General features: G+C 52.2%; 2 protein-coding genes across 8 annotated transcripts in view; one reads left to right on the forward strand and one right to left on the reverse strand.

Annotated features, from left to right (window-relative positions):
* The window catches only part of DUSP29 (dual specificity phosphatase 29), a 39,717-nt gene extending 31,338 nt beyond the window's left edge, over positions 1-8,379 (forward strand). The window contains exon 4 of the mRNA XM_084904896.1: positions 6,656-8,379. Coding sequence (XP_084761022.1) covers positions 6,656-6,903 — 248 coding nt within the window. The 3' untranslated portion in view covers positions 6,904-8,379. The remainder of the gene's footprint in view (positions 1-6,655) is intronic.
* Positions 8,380-11,731: 3,352 nt separating this feature from the next.
* KAT6B (lysine acetyltransferase 6B) overlaps positions 11,732-16,021 on the reverse strand; it is a 176,346-nt gene continuing 172,056 nt past the window's right edge. For all 7 annotated transcript variants that reach the window (XM_084904835.1, XM_084904837.1, XM_084904834.1 and 4 more), the window contains one exon: positions 11,732-15,934. In XM_084904835.1, the coding sequence (XP_084760961.1) occupies positions 13,374-15,934 (2,561 nt within the window). In that variant the 3' untranslated portion in view covers positions 11,732-13,373. The remainder of the gene's footprint in view (positions 15,935-16,021) is intronic.

Consider the following 16,021-nt stretch of genomic DNA (forward strand, 5'->3'; position numbering starts at 1 on the left):
TGGTGCGGATAGTGACGGGTAGACCAGATGGTTGAAAGCCCCTCACCGAGAAAGGGTCCAGAGGGAAAAGTAAATGCCCATCGGGCGTGGCTCAGTGGTTGAGTGTCAACCTATGAACCAGGCTACAGTTCGGTTCCCGGTCAGGGCGCATGCCTGGGTTTTGGGCTCCATCCTCAGTGTGGGGGCGTGCAGGAGGCAAGACATAGATGATTCTCTCTCATCATTAATGTTTCTATCTCTCCCTCTTCCTTCCTCTCTGAAATCAATAAAACATCATTAAAAACAAAAACAAAAAAAATAGTCTCTCTAAAAAAATAAAATAGAATAAAAGAGGTAAAAATATATATCAAGGCCAGAGAGTATGCAGGGTGGGGGACCAGACTGTGGGCTGGGGTTGGGGACCAGGACGTGGTCGCTTTGCCAGATGGGAGGCTTACATTTGTTGTTGTTAATCCTCACCCAAGTGTGTTGTTTCCATTGATTTTGTGTGTTTTTTTAAATATATTTTTTATTGATTTTTTTACAGAGAGCAAGAGAGAGGGATAGAGAGTTAGAAACATTGATGAGAGAGAGACATTGATCAGCTGCCTCTTGCACACCCCCTACTGGGGATATGCCCGCAACCAAGGTACATGGCCTTGACCGGAATCAAACCTGGGACCTTTCAGTCAACAGGCCGACGCTCTATCCACTGAGCCAAACCAGTTTTGGCTATTTTGTGTGTTTTTTTTTAGAGAGAGAGTGTAAGAGAGGGAGAGAGGAAGGGAGAACGGAGAGAGAGAGAGAGAGAGAGAGAGAGAGAGAGAGAGAGAGAGAGAGAGAAAGAGAGAGAGAGAGAGAAACATCAATTGATTGCCTCCCACACACACCACGACCGGGGCCGGGTTCTAACCTGCAACCCAGGTATGTGCCCTTGACTGGTAATTGAACCTGTGACCCCGTGGTGTACGGACCAATGCTCTAACCACTGAGACACACCAGCCAGGACTGTGAGCTTACATATTTAAAGACTTCCTTGAGTTGAGGACTCAAAGTCCTACCCCCTCAGGACAAGGCAGCGTGCAGGAGTGAAAGAAGCAGGTTGTGTGTAAGCCGCGGGGTGGCGTGAGGGTGTGGTGGCTAAGTGCCACGCTCCTGCCCCTTCCCAGGGGGCAGTTGCTAGTTCCTGGTCCCAGCCAGCGTTTGTTTTGTGAGAACCAGCGCAAATGTGGTAGATCTGACTTTGTAGGAAATGTCTCCAATCTGGAGATTTAATGTAAAAATCGCTCGATTTTTAAGCAATTGGCAACACATTGTCTTAAGATGCTGCGAAGGCCAAACAACAGAAACCCCACAGCTGTCAGTGTGTAAGCTGTGCCCCCAGGAGTGAAAGTAACACAGTGAAAGGCTGGCCAGCTGCACTGCCACGGCCTCCCAGCAGGGCGGCGCCTGTGCCCGGGCTCCAGCCTGCCAGAGCCAGGCCCACGCGCGTGGTTCTTATTAGACTCTGGATGTGAGAGGTGTGGATGGACAGTCTGGCCAAAAGGCAGGGCGTCTCTCTTTCCGCTTGTCTTTCCTCTTCCTCCGTGGCTAGTTGCTGCCAAGGGTACGCCTCTTCCCTCTGCTGCCCCACAGCTCGCCTGCTCTCTCTTGTTGAAAAGCTCTGCTGGTGCCGCTGTGAGTCAGCCCAGGGCGTCCACTCCCACCCTCCCCTCCCCTGATGGCTCTTTCTGAGAGCACCCGCAGGCGGTCTCAGTCCCTCTGGGAAAATCTTAGGGGAAATCTAGCCCAGTGCCCTGCCCCAGGAGCTGGGGACCCAGAGGCCGGAGAGCCACAGAGCGCATGGGAGGCCCGGGGTGGGCACGCCTGCCACTCAGGCCCTTACGTTGAGTACCCGGTGGCCTCGCGGTGTAACAAGTCACCAGATATTATGGGACGTGAGGCACGGCAGCTGGTGATGGAGTCTGAAACAACTGAGCTTGTCACTCCTCATCAGAAAAACAAGTGCTGACAGGAGACTGCCAGGGGACCCCCAATCGGGCCGCCTTCATCTCTCCTGGCACGGCCTCCTCGGAGCGACCTGGTGTGGTTTCAATCGAAGGAAATCTTCTGGAAACTCCCAGGGCAGAAACCAGGAGGCTCTCAGGATCGGATCTCAGTGTCACCGGTCTCCCTGACATCTTTCTTTTTCTTTAACGAACGGTGCACAGCCCGCTTAGGGGCCATGATGGAGGAGGCGGGCGTGAGTCAGTAAGGAGGGCTGCTTCTGAGTAGGAGGCTGGTCAGACAGGTGATGGATGTGAGGGTCTCTCGCACTCTGCAGTGCACACAGGGCCTGCCCCTCGCAGCCCAGAACCTGCATGCTCCCTTAAAAAAAAAAATAAAAAAATAAAATATATATATATATATATATATATATATATATATATATATATATATAATTGATTTTTTACAGAGAGGAAGAGAGAGAGATAGAAAGCCAGAAATGTCAATGAGAGAGAAACATCAACTAGCTGCCTCTTGCACACCCCCTACCGGGGATGTGCCCACAACCAAGGTACATGCTCTTGACCAGAATTGAACCTGGACCTTTCAGTCCGCAGACCGATGCTCTACCACTGAGCCAAACTGGCTTTAGCATGCATGCTCCCTTTTTTCCGAGGGCTTCCTCGTACGCCTGGCCGGCTGGAGAAGAAGTATGAGCTCTGGCTTTGCACGCTGCTGAGGAGGCCAGTTCTGAGGTGTGAGTGAGAGACAGGCCAAACCCAGAAAGGAGGTGGCCGAGGGAGTGCACACCGGCTGGAGGTACGGGAGGTGCAGGCGAGGGGGTGCGGGGTCGGGGGCTGGGCCTGTATGTCTGATTTGAGCGACCGAGGCCTACCTTCTGGTCAGAAGGGAACATATGCAGTTGGGAAGCCGCAGAGATTCTGGATTTAGGTTTTCTTCCTAAGATTCAACTTTTGGGGATTCAAGTTTTGGTAAAGGCCTACGGGGAACTATTTCATTGAAATCACCATTTTTTTTTTTCAAACATAGATTGTGACCTATAGTGTGGGTACAACCAGCATTTCTTTTTTAAAAAACGGACCACATTAGATAGAAAATAGCTGCAGGCATTGTGCGTAGGAAAAGTGTGCATTCCTCTGGGAAACGTTTGTCTGATCGCACACTTGTGATTCCGATTCCCCCTCTGCGTGTAGGAGCTCCACCCTGGCGGCGGGGCCTGGGTGTGAAGCACAGCTCAGCCGCTACCTTGCTGAGCCGCGTGGCCAGTCCCTTCTCGGCACGTCAGCCGCCTCCTCTGGAAACAGGGACGCTCTTTTATTAGCCTCGTCAGGCGGTGAGGATGGGCTGCGGTAAAAACACATAACACACTGGGAAGATGTGGCGAGGGGTGAGGCCATGCTCGAGTTAGCGGTGAATTCTATACCGTGTTTCCGGGAGCCACACAGAAGAGTCCGGAAGCTGCTGACCCAGACGGTGCCAACCCCTACAAGGCTGCCTCCGCCCAGGGCCTTGACCCTGGCTGGTGTCTAACTGCCAGAGAGCCCCCGCTCTCCCTGGCCAGGGCCCTGCTGGCAGCAGGCCGGATGCAGCCTTCCACGCCTTCTCTCCCCCTGGACTGCAGTTTCTCACCACCCCAGGCTGGGCCCCAAAGGGTGGTGCTTAGCAGAGCCCCAGAGCAAAGAGGGAGCAGGGCCCTGAGGGGGACCTACCAAGCTCACGTGGCTGGTGGCGTTAATGCTGCCGTCAAAAAAACAAACCTAGTTCCAGAGCTCCTGCTGGGGCTGAGCACCATCCCCACTGCACCCCCTCTCCTTCTTCTCCCACTCCCTCCGGCTCCCTTCCCCCTCCTCCCGCTCCGCAGACTCCGGGCTCCCAAAAGGCTTAATGAACTACAGCTTTCGTCTGTTTGGAGCATTTAGTCACGACAGAAAGAATTACCCTTGTTGCCAGGAGAGGAAGAAACGCTTTAGCTATCAGCCGGCTGGCGGGGGGCCAGCGGCCTCTGGAACGGGCTGTGGGGATTAGGATGCCAGAGGGAGACGTGCCCCTCCAGCCGCCACTCCCTGGGGCCTGCTCCCCAAACCCCGGCGCAGGAAGGGGTGGCCCCACTTCTCGCCCTCCTTCCCCGCCCAGGTGCACCAGGCAGAGGCAGGAGGCCAGGCTCCCATAGCTCAGCAGCACGAAGGCTGGGACCCGCGGCCACCGGGTTAGCTTGTGGGGATCCCTGGAAATGGACGGTGATACAGTGAATGGCTCTTCATAGAACAACTCTCTGAGTGTGGAGAGGCCATCAGTAGAGTCCTTACTGCCAGGCAGGGTGTGCCGGCCTCACTGACCAGGTTGGGGGGGTGGGAGGGAGACCCGGGTGCCTGGGGTTCAACCCTCCTGGAGTCCTCCTCATGCTGCGATGGCTGCTGGCCATTCCACTGTCCTGGACATGGTCCCCTGAGGAAGATGGGAGGACACAGGAGAGCCATGTCCCCTCAGAAGTGTGCTTTCCAAGCTGTTCTCATGTCCTGCCGGTGCCCCAGACACCCGGGGATGTCCACGCGTGTCTTCTTGGTCATCGTTCCAGGCCTCAGGCCTGAGACTCAGGAACAGGGACAGCACCGGGGTCCCCCAGCTCCAGCTGACTCCGCCAGCTCGACGCCGGCAGAGCGATCGCACAACCAGGGCCGGTGGCCACTGGCCTCACAGACAATCTCAGCATTGTCTCGGTCCCAAGAGCCTGATGGCCAGCGTCCAGCACACAGTAGGGCCTCAATCACATGTTGTCCTGAACCATTTCCAGTGCTGGCACCAGGCTTCTAAGTGACCTCTGACCAGTCGTTTCCTTCTCTGTGAAGCAGGGAGGATGACCCTGGCACCTTGAAGGCTGTGTAAAGGATGGAGTAGCATGGTGGATGCTCACTGGGTGAGCTCTGGAGGCAGCAGCTTCACATCAAGGCTTCGCAGTGGGGCCGACACTGCCATGGTAGTGGTCGAAGGAGTTTTGTTTACTCGGGTTGTATCTATCTGCACTTACCCTATTAGAAGAAAAAAAGAAAAAAAACTGAAGAATTTAATACTCACTTTATTTTTAATTAAAAAATATATTTTTTTAATTGATTTTTTTACAGAGAGGAAGGGAGAAGGATAGATAGTTAGAAACATCGATGTGAGAGAGACATCGATCAGCAGGCTCCTGCACACCTCCCACTGGGAATGTGCCCGAAACCAAGGTACATGCCCTCGACTGGAATCGAACCTGGGACCTTTCAGTCCCCAGGCCGACGCTCTATCCACTGAGCCAAACCGGTTTCGGCAATACTCACTTTAAAAGGATGAAACACACAGTTGGATATTAACATAACACATTTTTATGAAAAATTATGTTTTCCAAATACAGCTTAGGGAGAAGAGGGGTATGAATTTACAGTGTTGTTATCTCTTCAATGTGAGGATTGTTAGAATCCATTGGAATGGGGTTAGCTCCTGCGTTCAGTCCGCTGTGTGCACTGCTGTGGTTGGCGTGGAGGAAGAAGCCCAGCCTCCCTCAGCAGCCATGTGGTTGGAGAGGGGAGGGATGCTCTGAAAGCTTTTCCAAGTAATTGTAGGTATTCTTCTTCGAGACCACGCCCATACTTGACAAATGATAGCTTCTTTTTTAAAATTACATATGATTTTGTGCAATTTTTTTAGAGAAAGAGGAAGGGAGAGGGATAGAGAGATAGAAACATCAATGAGAGAGAAGCATCGACTGGCTGCCTTCTACACGTCCCCTACGAGGGATCAAGCCAACAACACAGGCATGTGCCCAGACTGGGAACCGCACGGGTGACCTCTTGGTTCATGAGTTGACGCTCAGCCCCTGAGTCACACCGGTCAGGCAAATGATAGCTTGTTAAAGGCCAGTTGTGATGTGGAATCTGAAGCCACATCAATAAACTTCATACTCAGTTACATGAATATCCACCTTCGAATGGATGTTTATACCTATGCATGATTCTGTAATATCTTGTATTTGATCATTTGGAAAATATTGGTTTTCTCAGTTATGCAGATCCTCCAAATGTTGACACTTTTCACTATACGTTATCAAAAAGCACGTTTGTTAACTTCATCCCTCATCCTAACAAAAATCTTCAAAGTATCGGGAAGCTGTCAACTTCACAGTGATAGACACAAGTTTCCCAAAACTCCTAATATTTGCTCAAAAGCTTGCATTGTATCCCTGGCAATAAAGACCATCAGTTGTTTTCTTTGATATGGCAGGCTGACTTGGTTCACTTTCGAGCCCGAGTCTCCAAATACCCAAGTTTAAATGACCATGGTTTTTCCTGCCACCCATTCTTTTAAGTCAAACAGTGTCTTATGAAACAGCGGCTAATTCAACTTGCAACTCAATCTCCCCGGTGCTTCTCCCCAGATAACCATCGCACTTCCGTATGCAGCCCACGTGCTTTATGTGTCTTCCCCATTTCTTCACACAGAATATTAACAAGTGTAACCAAGGGCTGAAATTTAATAAATTAATTTGTAATGCCCATCAAGGAAATTCTTGAGTGAAACTAGCTCCCTCTCCCCCGTGTGACCCCTCAATCCCCCACCTCCCCCCAGAGGGCATGGTGGTGAAGAATGCCATGATGACCAACATCGTTTGCTGCCTCTTGTCCCCACTCCATTCCAGATAAGATCCTTGTTCACTGCGTCATGGGCCGCAGCCGCTCGGCGACCTTGGTGCTGGCCTTCCTGATGATCCACAGGAACATGACCCTGGTGGACGCCATCCGACAAGTGGCCAAGAACCGCTGTGTCCTCCCCAACTGGGGCTTCCTGAAGCAGCTCCGGGAACTGGACAAGGAGCTGGTGCAGCAGAGGCGGCAGGCCCAGCGCAGCAACGGCGACAGCGAGAAGGCCAGTGAGAAGGAGCTGTAGGCGCCCCGCTGGGGAAGGGAGAGAGAAGGCTGATCCGGCTCTGGCCCGTGACTTCGTTTGTCCTGGAGAAGGGACAGTGAAACCGAAGCTTGACTTCTCCCGAGCCCCCCGAACCTTCCTGGGCGCCTGCTGATGGACAGGGAGGATGCAGGCTGCCTCCCGGACGAGCCCGGCACTTGGCTTCCGAGCAGAACGGGGCCGACAGGCCTCCCAGCAGAACTGGTTACAGATGGACACACTGCTCTGCATAAAGGCGCCTGCATTTTTTTTATTCGTTCATTTATTTATTTTTTTGTAAGATGGGAGAAGAAAAGGATTTTAAAACGTATGGGCATTGTGCTATGATTAAATGTTTGACTTGGCCTGAAAATCACATTCTTAAAAAATAATTTTTAAATAGAAATATGTTTTCTAACCGCAGAATGTGCCCGGGAGTTAGTCCCCTTCTGAAGTTTATTTCCTTACTGCCTCCCGCATCCTCTTTTCCACGGGACCCCCAGACTCAGGTCCCCTAGAGAGGCTGCCATCTCTCGGTGAGAGTTGGGGGGGGGGGTTCCTGAGCCCCTACACAGAGGCCCTCCCCACCTTCCTCGGGGAGCCAGGACTCTTCAAATGTGTAGCCAGAGCCCCCACCACCCAGAAAAGTGCAATAAGTTGTGGTCAATTTGCACAAGCGTTTGACTTTATAATTTTGGAAAAGAGGGAGGAACAAGAACTCAGGGAAGCCCCTTTCACTTTGACTTCTGTTCAGACACACCAGGAAGCATTTGCACATGTGTTTGCTCTGGAAGGTGAGCACAGGCATGCAAGGGGTGCAGGTGGCGAGTTTCCTTCCTGGAGGGTTAAGCCAGTCACCATCCTGCTCAGATTTTCATTCTGGAGAAAACAGCAGCAGGCACCAAGCAGGTAGAGATGGCGCCTGGAACCAGCCACCAGAAAGCAGACGAAGCCCGAGAGAGATACTGATGGAAGCCCAGCTGCCTCGAGAGAGCAGAGTGTGATCAAGGCCGTGTGTGTGTGTGTGTGTGTGTGTGTGTGTGTGTATGTATGTATGTATGTGTGAAAAGGGGCCCAGATCTCCAATCGGGTTGTGGTTCTCAACAGAATGAAAGAGGAAGTTCTCTGGCGAGCTGCCCTGCTTTGTGCCAGAGGAGAGGCTGGTGGGCCAGTTAGGCTTCCTGGAACAGCCCAGGGTCTGCTCTGGGTGCGAGATGCTGGCCTCAGAGGAATCGGGTCCTCATAATGACTCAGTTTTGGGTGTGAGGGGAGCTATACACAGGCTCTTGGAAAAGAGACACCAAGAAGGACTCTATGGTCATAGTGGCCCCTTCCTAGACTTTTCCATCGCAGGAGCCTCATAATTCCCTGGAAACACATTTACCTCCTCGGTCTGGTCTATTTCTTATCCAGAGAGAATTCAGCATTTCCATTTTAATAAAATTTTACTTTTCAATGAGTCCATGTGCAGAAAGTATGGAACCCCTGAGTCCCAGTGCCTGTGTTCTCGGGTCTCTGCACCTTCCTACATGCCCCACCTCTCGGGGGCCGAGTCCTGCTGAGGACAGCAGCACAGAGAACTTTAACGTTGGAGTCTGGTCTCGTCAAGATGGTTCCTGGGAGCTAGAAAGGAAGATCAGAAGTTTTTGCAGAAGTGCTTCAAGCCTACAGAAGTAAAACATTTATGCAGTCAACAAGTATTTACTGAGAACCTATCACCTGCCAAAAAGTGGGGTTAAGAGGCCACAAGTAAAACCAATAATGCATGCTGTGCTCAGGTGCCATGAGAGAAACAGGAGTGAGGTGACCGCCCAGGGGCAGGATGGGGGAGAAACCCACGTCAGAAGGGGGGTGGTGAAGACGGCCTCTCTGTGGAGACTGGGGCGAGCTTGAAGGAGCACACATCCCAATGGGAGGGACCAGCACAGGCGAGGGCTCTGAGCTGGTGATGGTGTGTTTTTAAGGAAACCACGCCCAAAGGACGTGTTTGTTGGGACCGCCCATCCGTGAAGCCAAAGTCAGTGGGTGAGGTGGGGAGTGGCAGGAGAGAGGTAGAAGGGCTGGAATTTACTCCAAGTGCAAAGGAAAACGCTGAGGGCTTTTAAGCAGGGGAAGGCCTTACCTGTTTTCAGGACGTCACTCTGGGGAAATACCACTGCGGCCACAGCGTGGAAACTGGATTGTGGAAGCAGCAGGAAGACCAGTGAGGAGGCTGTTGGAAATGCTGCTGGGAAAGAAGGTGACCTGGATGAGGGGGACTAGTCCTCGGGATAATTTTGCAATTATCCTGGAGAATCCACAGAACTTTGAGGGAGAAATGGAAGGTATTAATTCGGTTTCTCGGTAGTGCCTTAAAACTGAAATGAGGTCGACAGGGTAGAAATGGGGCCAGGGCGCTGAAGATCACATGTCTGTTAAGACAAATAAAAGGTGTCCTGCGTCCTTTGACCTTGAATCTATAGAGAGCACTCTGACTGGAGACCTAATTGTGGATGTTGCCAGGTTGGTGTGGTTCAGTGGTTGAGCATTGACCCATGAAACAGGAGGTCACGATGTGATTCTGGGTCAAGGCGTATGCCCGGGGTTTTGGGCTCAATCCCCAGAAGGGGGCATGCAGGAGGCAGCTGATCCATGATTCTCTGTCACCATTGATGTTTCTCTCTCTCCCTCTCCCTTCCTCTCTGAAATCAATAAAAAAATAAAAATTTTAAAAATGGTGGATGTTATCTGTATAGAGGTGGAATTTGAAGTCATACTGAGTGAGACGAGAGAGGAACCCCAGGAAAGGGGAGAGAGAAGGGAGAAGGAAGCTGGAGTGTGGACTTGTGGAAGCCCGGGCACAAAGACGTAGAAGGCACTGCTTCATAATATAGCTGTAACTGCACTTGTACTCTGAGTGTTATAACACTTGGTTATAACAAAGTAAACTGATTTGTACATCACCTAACAGTTTTTAAAGCGTTGCGCTTATTGGACAAGTTATGGTCTTTCCACAGAGTGAAGCACTGTAGGAAGAGCTGTTTCTGAGAGAACTGTTTGTTGAGCCTCCATCTCCTCATCTGTAAACCGAGGAGCCCCCTGCCGGCCCCCTTTCCTGCGCAGGGCGTGTGTGGGGCACGCGGGAGGCTGTGGCGAAAGCTCTGGAACAATGCCGTGAGTCCCTGTTTCTGAAACAGAATGCTGGTGAGGAGGTCCGAAGCCTTCCCACAGGGGCAGGCACCGCCGGACTCCTTAATTAAAAAGCAAAGGCTGGGAACCGGCAACCACTTGTTAAAACTCTTAGAAGGGAAGAACATCACTGGGTTTAAAAGCTGTGCCCTGTTCATGAATCTCAACTTGATTGTGGACGTTTCAGTCCTGATAAACCCGAGTTTCCGTGTTCCAGGCTCCCTGGGGCCACCCTGAGGTCTGAGTTGGTTCTTCTAGTGAGAGCGGACTAGTGAGGCGTGTGCAGGGGTCCTGGGACCACCTCGGATCAGCAGTTCACCTACGCCGAGCCCAGCCCGTCTGTTTGTCCAGGAGCCCAGGGGCTTGGGCGGCGGGGGCTCCCGCACTTGGCTATGCTGCATCCCTAGGGGGCCTGTGATGCACAAGGAGCCCCAGGCCTGCTCTTAGATTCTGGTCGGGCAGGTCTGGGACTTGTGGACAAGCTCCCTGGTGGACTGTGAGGCAGGCAGGCAGGCAGGGTGTGTGTGTGTGTGTGTGTGTGGGTGTGTGTGTGTGAGAGATGGAACCTGAGTATCCATAGACCTAGGGTGTGATTAACAAGGCAGTGCCAAAGGGAACATGGCAAATCTCAGTCCCCAAAGCATCGTAGCACAAGAGGACAGACACCCAGTGAGTGACGGTTTGAAGGTGAGGCCTGTGGGAAGTTCTGTGTGGCTTCGATCAGGTTGTTAGCAGCCCCCCCGCCCCACTCCTAGGCTCAGGCAGGCTCTGGCGGACCCTTGAGCTGCTCCTGAAATGACACAGCAGTTGAGTCAAACAAGTCACCACGTCCCCTCTCCCCCAACTCTGCAGGTGGACTCCTTCCCACCAACCAGCCCAGCCTCTGGAAGGTTCTCTTCTCCTTTGTGATGACAGCCCCTGCAGAGTGGCTTTGGAAACCCTCGCTCAGCTACTAGACTTTCCCCCACTGACTGTGCCGGTGTGGGTGGAAGGGACCAAAACTTAAACTCCTGACACTCAGCGCAGAGGTTCTGTAACCATGAGCGAGAAAGACCCACGGGTGAGAGTCCACGCAAACCCCGCCGGGCGCCTCCCTCTGGAGGGCCGATCCTCCATCCCCTGGAGGGGTGTGAGCCATCCTGCCTTTTCCGAGTTTTGTTCTGCTCTGACTTGAAAGTTTGTGTCTGACCTGCACAGTGCCAGGTTTTGTGTGGGTTGAGCCCCTGTGAGCACCCGCTCACACACTGGGAGAGCCTCCTGGGCCGGTTCCACACGGGAGCCACGTCACCGTACTTTTCCAGGCTTGTTTACTGAATACTGTTTCAAAAGACAGAACTTCCTCTGAATTCCATAAAATAATATTTGAAAACATTGATTTTTTTTTTTTTTTTTGGTCTGAACCTCAGATATTAAACGAAACATCCAATCACTCATTCACCACAGAGCAAAACTTTCACACTTTTTTTTTTTAAGAAAATGGTTCTTCAAACATACATTCCCAAACTGGGTGAGCTTTGTGTATTTTTGTTTTGTTTTGTATTATTCTTTAGAGAAAGAAGTTGGCCACCACTGTACCCCTGAGGGGAGTCTCACAGACGGAACCACTGAGGCAACTGGTTATTTGTGCAGGATCCCTTTGGCAAATGAAGATCAAAGTCAAAAAGAAAAAAACAAATTCACTTTATTTTAAAGACAATGATTGGCATACAGAAGGTATGCACTAGCATAAAATAAACTTTCATGTAAAGCATTAAAATCCATTATAAATTAACTTATTAAATAGGTATTTGGTATATGTGATGGTTTTTTATTAGATATTACTCTTATTTATTGCCAACCCCCTCCCCCAAAGTCAAAACAAATCAGAAAAAAAATCTCTTAGCTCCGATGTACACTAAATAATTTATCTTCCCAAAATGTGTATGTGTTCTGAGATGTGACACATGATACAGTTCCGTTGGTCATTCTCCATCCATCATAATATGACAGGACACAAGAGGCTAAAAATGGCTCATCATAATTTATTTTATGTTAAAATGTACAGCTTTTTTTATTTTTTGTGGGTTTTTTGTTTTTGTTTGAAGTGACTGACTAAAAAGAGAACAGATAAATCCAAGAGTGTCGCTGCTGCTATTTTATACAAGGGGTTGCGCCTCTCCTGCTTGGCCCTTACAGTCACCTGTACAGGTACAAAGGCTACAAAAAAGGAAGCGATATAAACAGACACAAATAACTTTTTTGCTTTTTTTTTTTTTACATGCGGTTTGTAAGCTTAGTTTGAGCTATTCACAGGCTACTTCTCTATTTTTCCTTAAAAAATAACTCCAATATTTTATAAAGATAGAAAAATCTACAGATGGAATGAAAATGTAAAGTTAGAGGCATTTCCATAAAATAGCAACTTTACACCAAATTCACTATTTTTTTTTTTTTTTAAATCCTGCCAAGTATTTGGACATATATGAAATGTTTCAAAACCTGACAGATAAACACTGAGATATGCTTCATTCAATAAACAGAAGTCTGCATTTTATAAAACAGAAAGCTGCCTTCTTCCCCCCCCCCCAAAGAAATCTGTCACCAAAATGGAAAAGGGTCTCAACTTTACACCAAACATTTAGCAATAAACCCCCTTTTGGACTAACCAAATGGTAATAGCTTTTATAGCTCTTTACAATTTTATAATTAACAAAAATATAGTTTTTGTTTGTTTGTTTTTTTTAAAACCCTCAAATTAGGGCACCCTAATCAAGGCAAAAAACTTAAGAAATGGCTTACCGTTAGCACAACACTTGTACAGTACTACAAAATGCACTGTCACTGACAAGGACCGTAGCGGCATGCGGAAGTGTCACCTTGAACAAAATATACAAGAACGGAAATGCTAAAGGCATTTACACGGAGTGGACAGGGAAGGGGAGGGAGCGCGAGGCTCTGTGGTAAAACAGATACGTCGGGAGTGCGGGGCTCGATATCCACATGGTTTGACGGAGGCAGGCCCGTGGCTGCCCCCGGCGCAGTCCAGAGAGAGGCCTTCCTCTGCAGAGAACTTCGTATAAAAGGAACGGAAACAGAGGTACCGAAAAAGAAAAAGGAAAAAAGAAAAAAAAAGAAAAACAACTTGTATAAGGCTTTCTGCTGCATACAGCTTTTTTTTTTTTTTTTAAATACATGGTGCCAACAAATATTTTTGCATTCACACCAATGTTGCTGGTTTTGAAATCGTACTCTTCGAAGGTATTTGTGCAGATCCGTCCGATCGTGACGCCCGGGGGGGCGGGGGTGTCTGTGGCTGCCTGTGTCGCCTACCTTCTCATGTAGGACCCATTGAGAGACTGCTTGGACATGCCCGTGTTCATGTAGCCGTGGTGCCCGGGCGCCGTGTACATCATGTTGCCGTGGGGCGGGGTCTGCATGGGCTGCTGGGCGTATGGCTGGGTCCCCATCATGCCCATCTGCATCTGCATCGGGTACTGGGGCGTCTGGTTCATGTAGCCGTGGTTGCCGTGGTAGCCGCTGTTCATCATCGGCTGGGACATGCTGTACCCGTTCATGGCGTTGAGCGTGTTCATGTTCATGTTCACGGAGTTGACGTTGTAGGCGGGGGCCGGCATCAGGTTCACGCTCATGTTCATGCCGCGCTGCATGGCCAGGGTCCGCGCGGGGCCCTGCATGGCCACGCTCTGCGAGCGCCCGTAGATCTGCGGCTGGTGGGTGGCCGCGGCGGCGGCGGCCGCGGCCGGGGACAGGGACGCCGATTTGGTTCTCATGGAGACGTGGCCCTTGCTGGCGATCTGGGTCTGCAGTCTTTGGCTGTGGGAGATGCCGATGTTGGACGCAGCAGCCATGTTCCGCTGCAGGAGGGGCGGCGGCAGGTTCATGGGAGGAGGGGTCAGGTTGGGGGGCGGGGTCATGGTGGCTTGTGCTTGGGGTCCCCCGGGGACGGGGTGCGGAGACTGGGAGAGCTGGACGAGCCCTGTGTTGCTGAGCGGAGCGGACAGAGAGGCACTGTTTGCATAGGAAGTCACAGCAGCGGAGTGGCTGTAAGGCAATGAATGGTCGATGAGGGTGTTGGTTAACTGCTGCAGTTTGGCGAGGCTGAAGGTGGCGGACGGCTGCGGGTAGTGCCCGGCCCCGAAGTCGCTCTGGCCCATCCGCTCGTACAGGCCGAGGTTGGCGTTGCCGGCCTCGGGGATGTCGGCCAGCTGCATGGGCGGGCTGAAGTTGGCGGCCATGCTGCAGGGGGCCAGCTGCTGGCTGCCGCTCGGGGGCCGCTCCACCACGCAGCCCTGCGGGGACTTGACGCTGCAGGTGGGGGGCGAGCTGATGCCGGGCTGCTGCAGCAGGCTGCAGCTGCCGCTCATGCTGGACATCTGCTGGGTGACGGCGCAGCTGCTCTGCGTCAGGTTGCTGGAGGTCAGGCTGCTGTAGGAGCAGCTGTTCTGGGAAGAGCCGTTGCCGCAGATGCTGCCGCCCATCGTGGAGTCGTAGCTGCTCGGGTTCTCGTAGTTCTCCGTGGTGCTCTCGATGCTGCCCAGGTCGCTGAACCCGCTGTCCACGACCTGCTGCGAGTGGTCGGACACCGACGGCACGTCCATCATGGGGCTGGTTTCCATGTTCTGCAGCGATGGCACCGAGATGGCGCTCTGGTCCGGGCTGATTTGGGCGTAGCTGTTCTCCAGGGCAGGGACGCTGGGGCTGCTGACGGAACGCACCGACTGGCCGGGGTGGGAATGGACGGAGGAGACGGGGCTGCTGTGGTCCGACTGCTGGCAGTCGTCCAGCGCGGCAGCGAGCTGCGGGCTTTGGTCGGGGCGGGCGTAGCTCTGCAGGCTCCGGCAGGCCTCCTGGGTCTCGGCACAGTCCTGGAAGGTGTCCTCCTGCTCGCCGCTCTCCTGGGTCAGGGACTGCACGGCCTGCACGGTCTCGGAGTCGATTTCCATGGCCGCCACGCTGGCCTCTTTGAGCGCGGGATCGGCGTCGTCGCTGTGCTTCTGGTCCTGTTTCTGCGCCTGCTCGTCGGGGGGCTCCTCGTCGGACTCGGGCGCCGTTTCGGGGTCCGCGGCCAGCTCCTTGGGCTCGCTGTCGCACGCAGCGGCGAGGTCCACGTCACAGTGCATTAGGACCTCCGGGTTTGCGTGGCCGGCCTGGACACTCAGGTCTAAAAAAGCCTCCTGGCTTTCCAGCACTTCTTTGAAAGCTTCCCTGGGGCGCTCCTCCTTCTCCGCCTCCGTAGACTCCATGTGGCTGTCGTCCTCATCGTCAGCATCGTGACCCTCGTTGTGAGACGGCTCCTCCTCTTCCTCCTCCTCCTCAGGATCATCCAGACGCTCGGGGTCCTCTTTGTCCAGGCAGGCTTCTGGTTCCTCTTTTTCCTGACTTCTGGTACCACTTGGGTCTTTTTCTACATTTCCTTCTTCTTCCTCCTCCTCCTCCTCCTCTTCCTCTTCCTCCTCCTCCTCCTCCTCCTCCTCATCCTCCTCCGGTTTGATTGGATCGTCCTCCAGAGCTTCGCCTGGTGACTTATTGGGACTCACAGGGGCACAGGTGTCCTCCTTTCTGTCTTCATCCCGGGGCAGCCGGGGTTCCACAGCCTCCTTGACATCCTCCTCGATCCTGGTGGGGCCGGGGCTGCTCTTGTCCTCCAGCGCCTCCTTCTGCTCCTCCACCGTCACCTGGTCGTCCGGCTCCATGGGCGTCTCCGGAGGGGTGTACAAGTTCAGCTTGAATCCCGTCTTCCTTTCTTTGCTTGGCCGCCACTTAGAGAGGCCGCGCTTCGATCCTTTTGGCCACACTTGTTTGCACTTTAGAGGTTCAGGATTGTCTCTACTGCCTTCTTTCAAGTTATTTGCATCATCCATATTGTCTTATCGAGGAGACAAAGGGGAGGAAGAAAAACAAAGTCTTAGAAAGCGTAACCACAAGCAACTTGAATTCATTCCTCTAAATTAAT

This window comes from Pipistrellus hanaki (genome assembly GCF_964339955.1).
Source record: "Pipistrellus hanaki genome assembly, chromosome: 14".
NCBI classification, from domain to species: domain Eukaryota; kingdom Metazoa; phylum Chordata; class Mammalia; order Chiroptera; family Vespertilionidae; genus Pipistrellus; species Pipistrellus hanaki.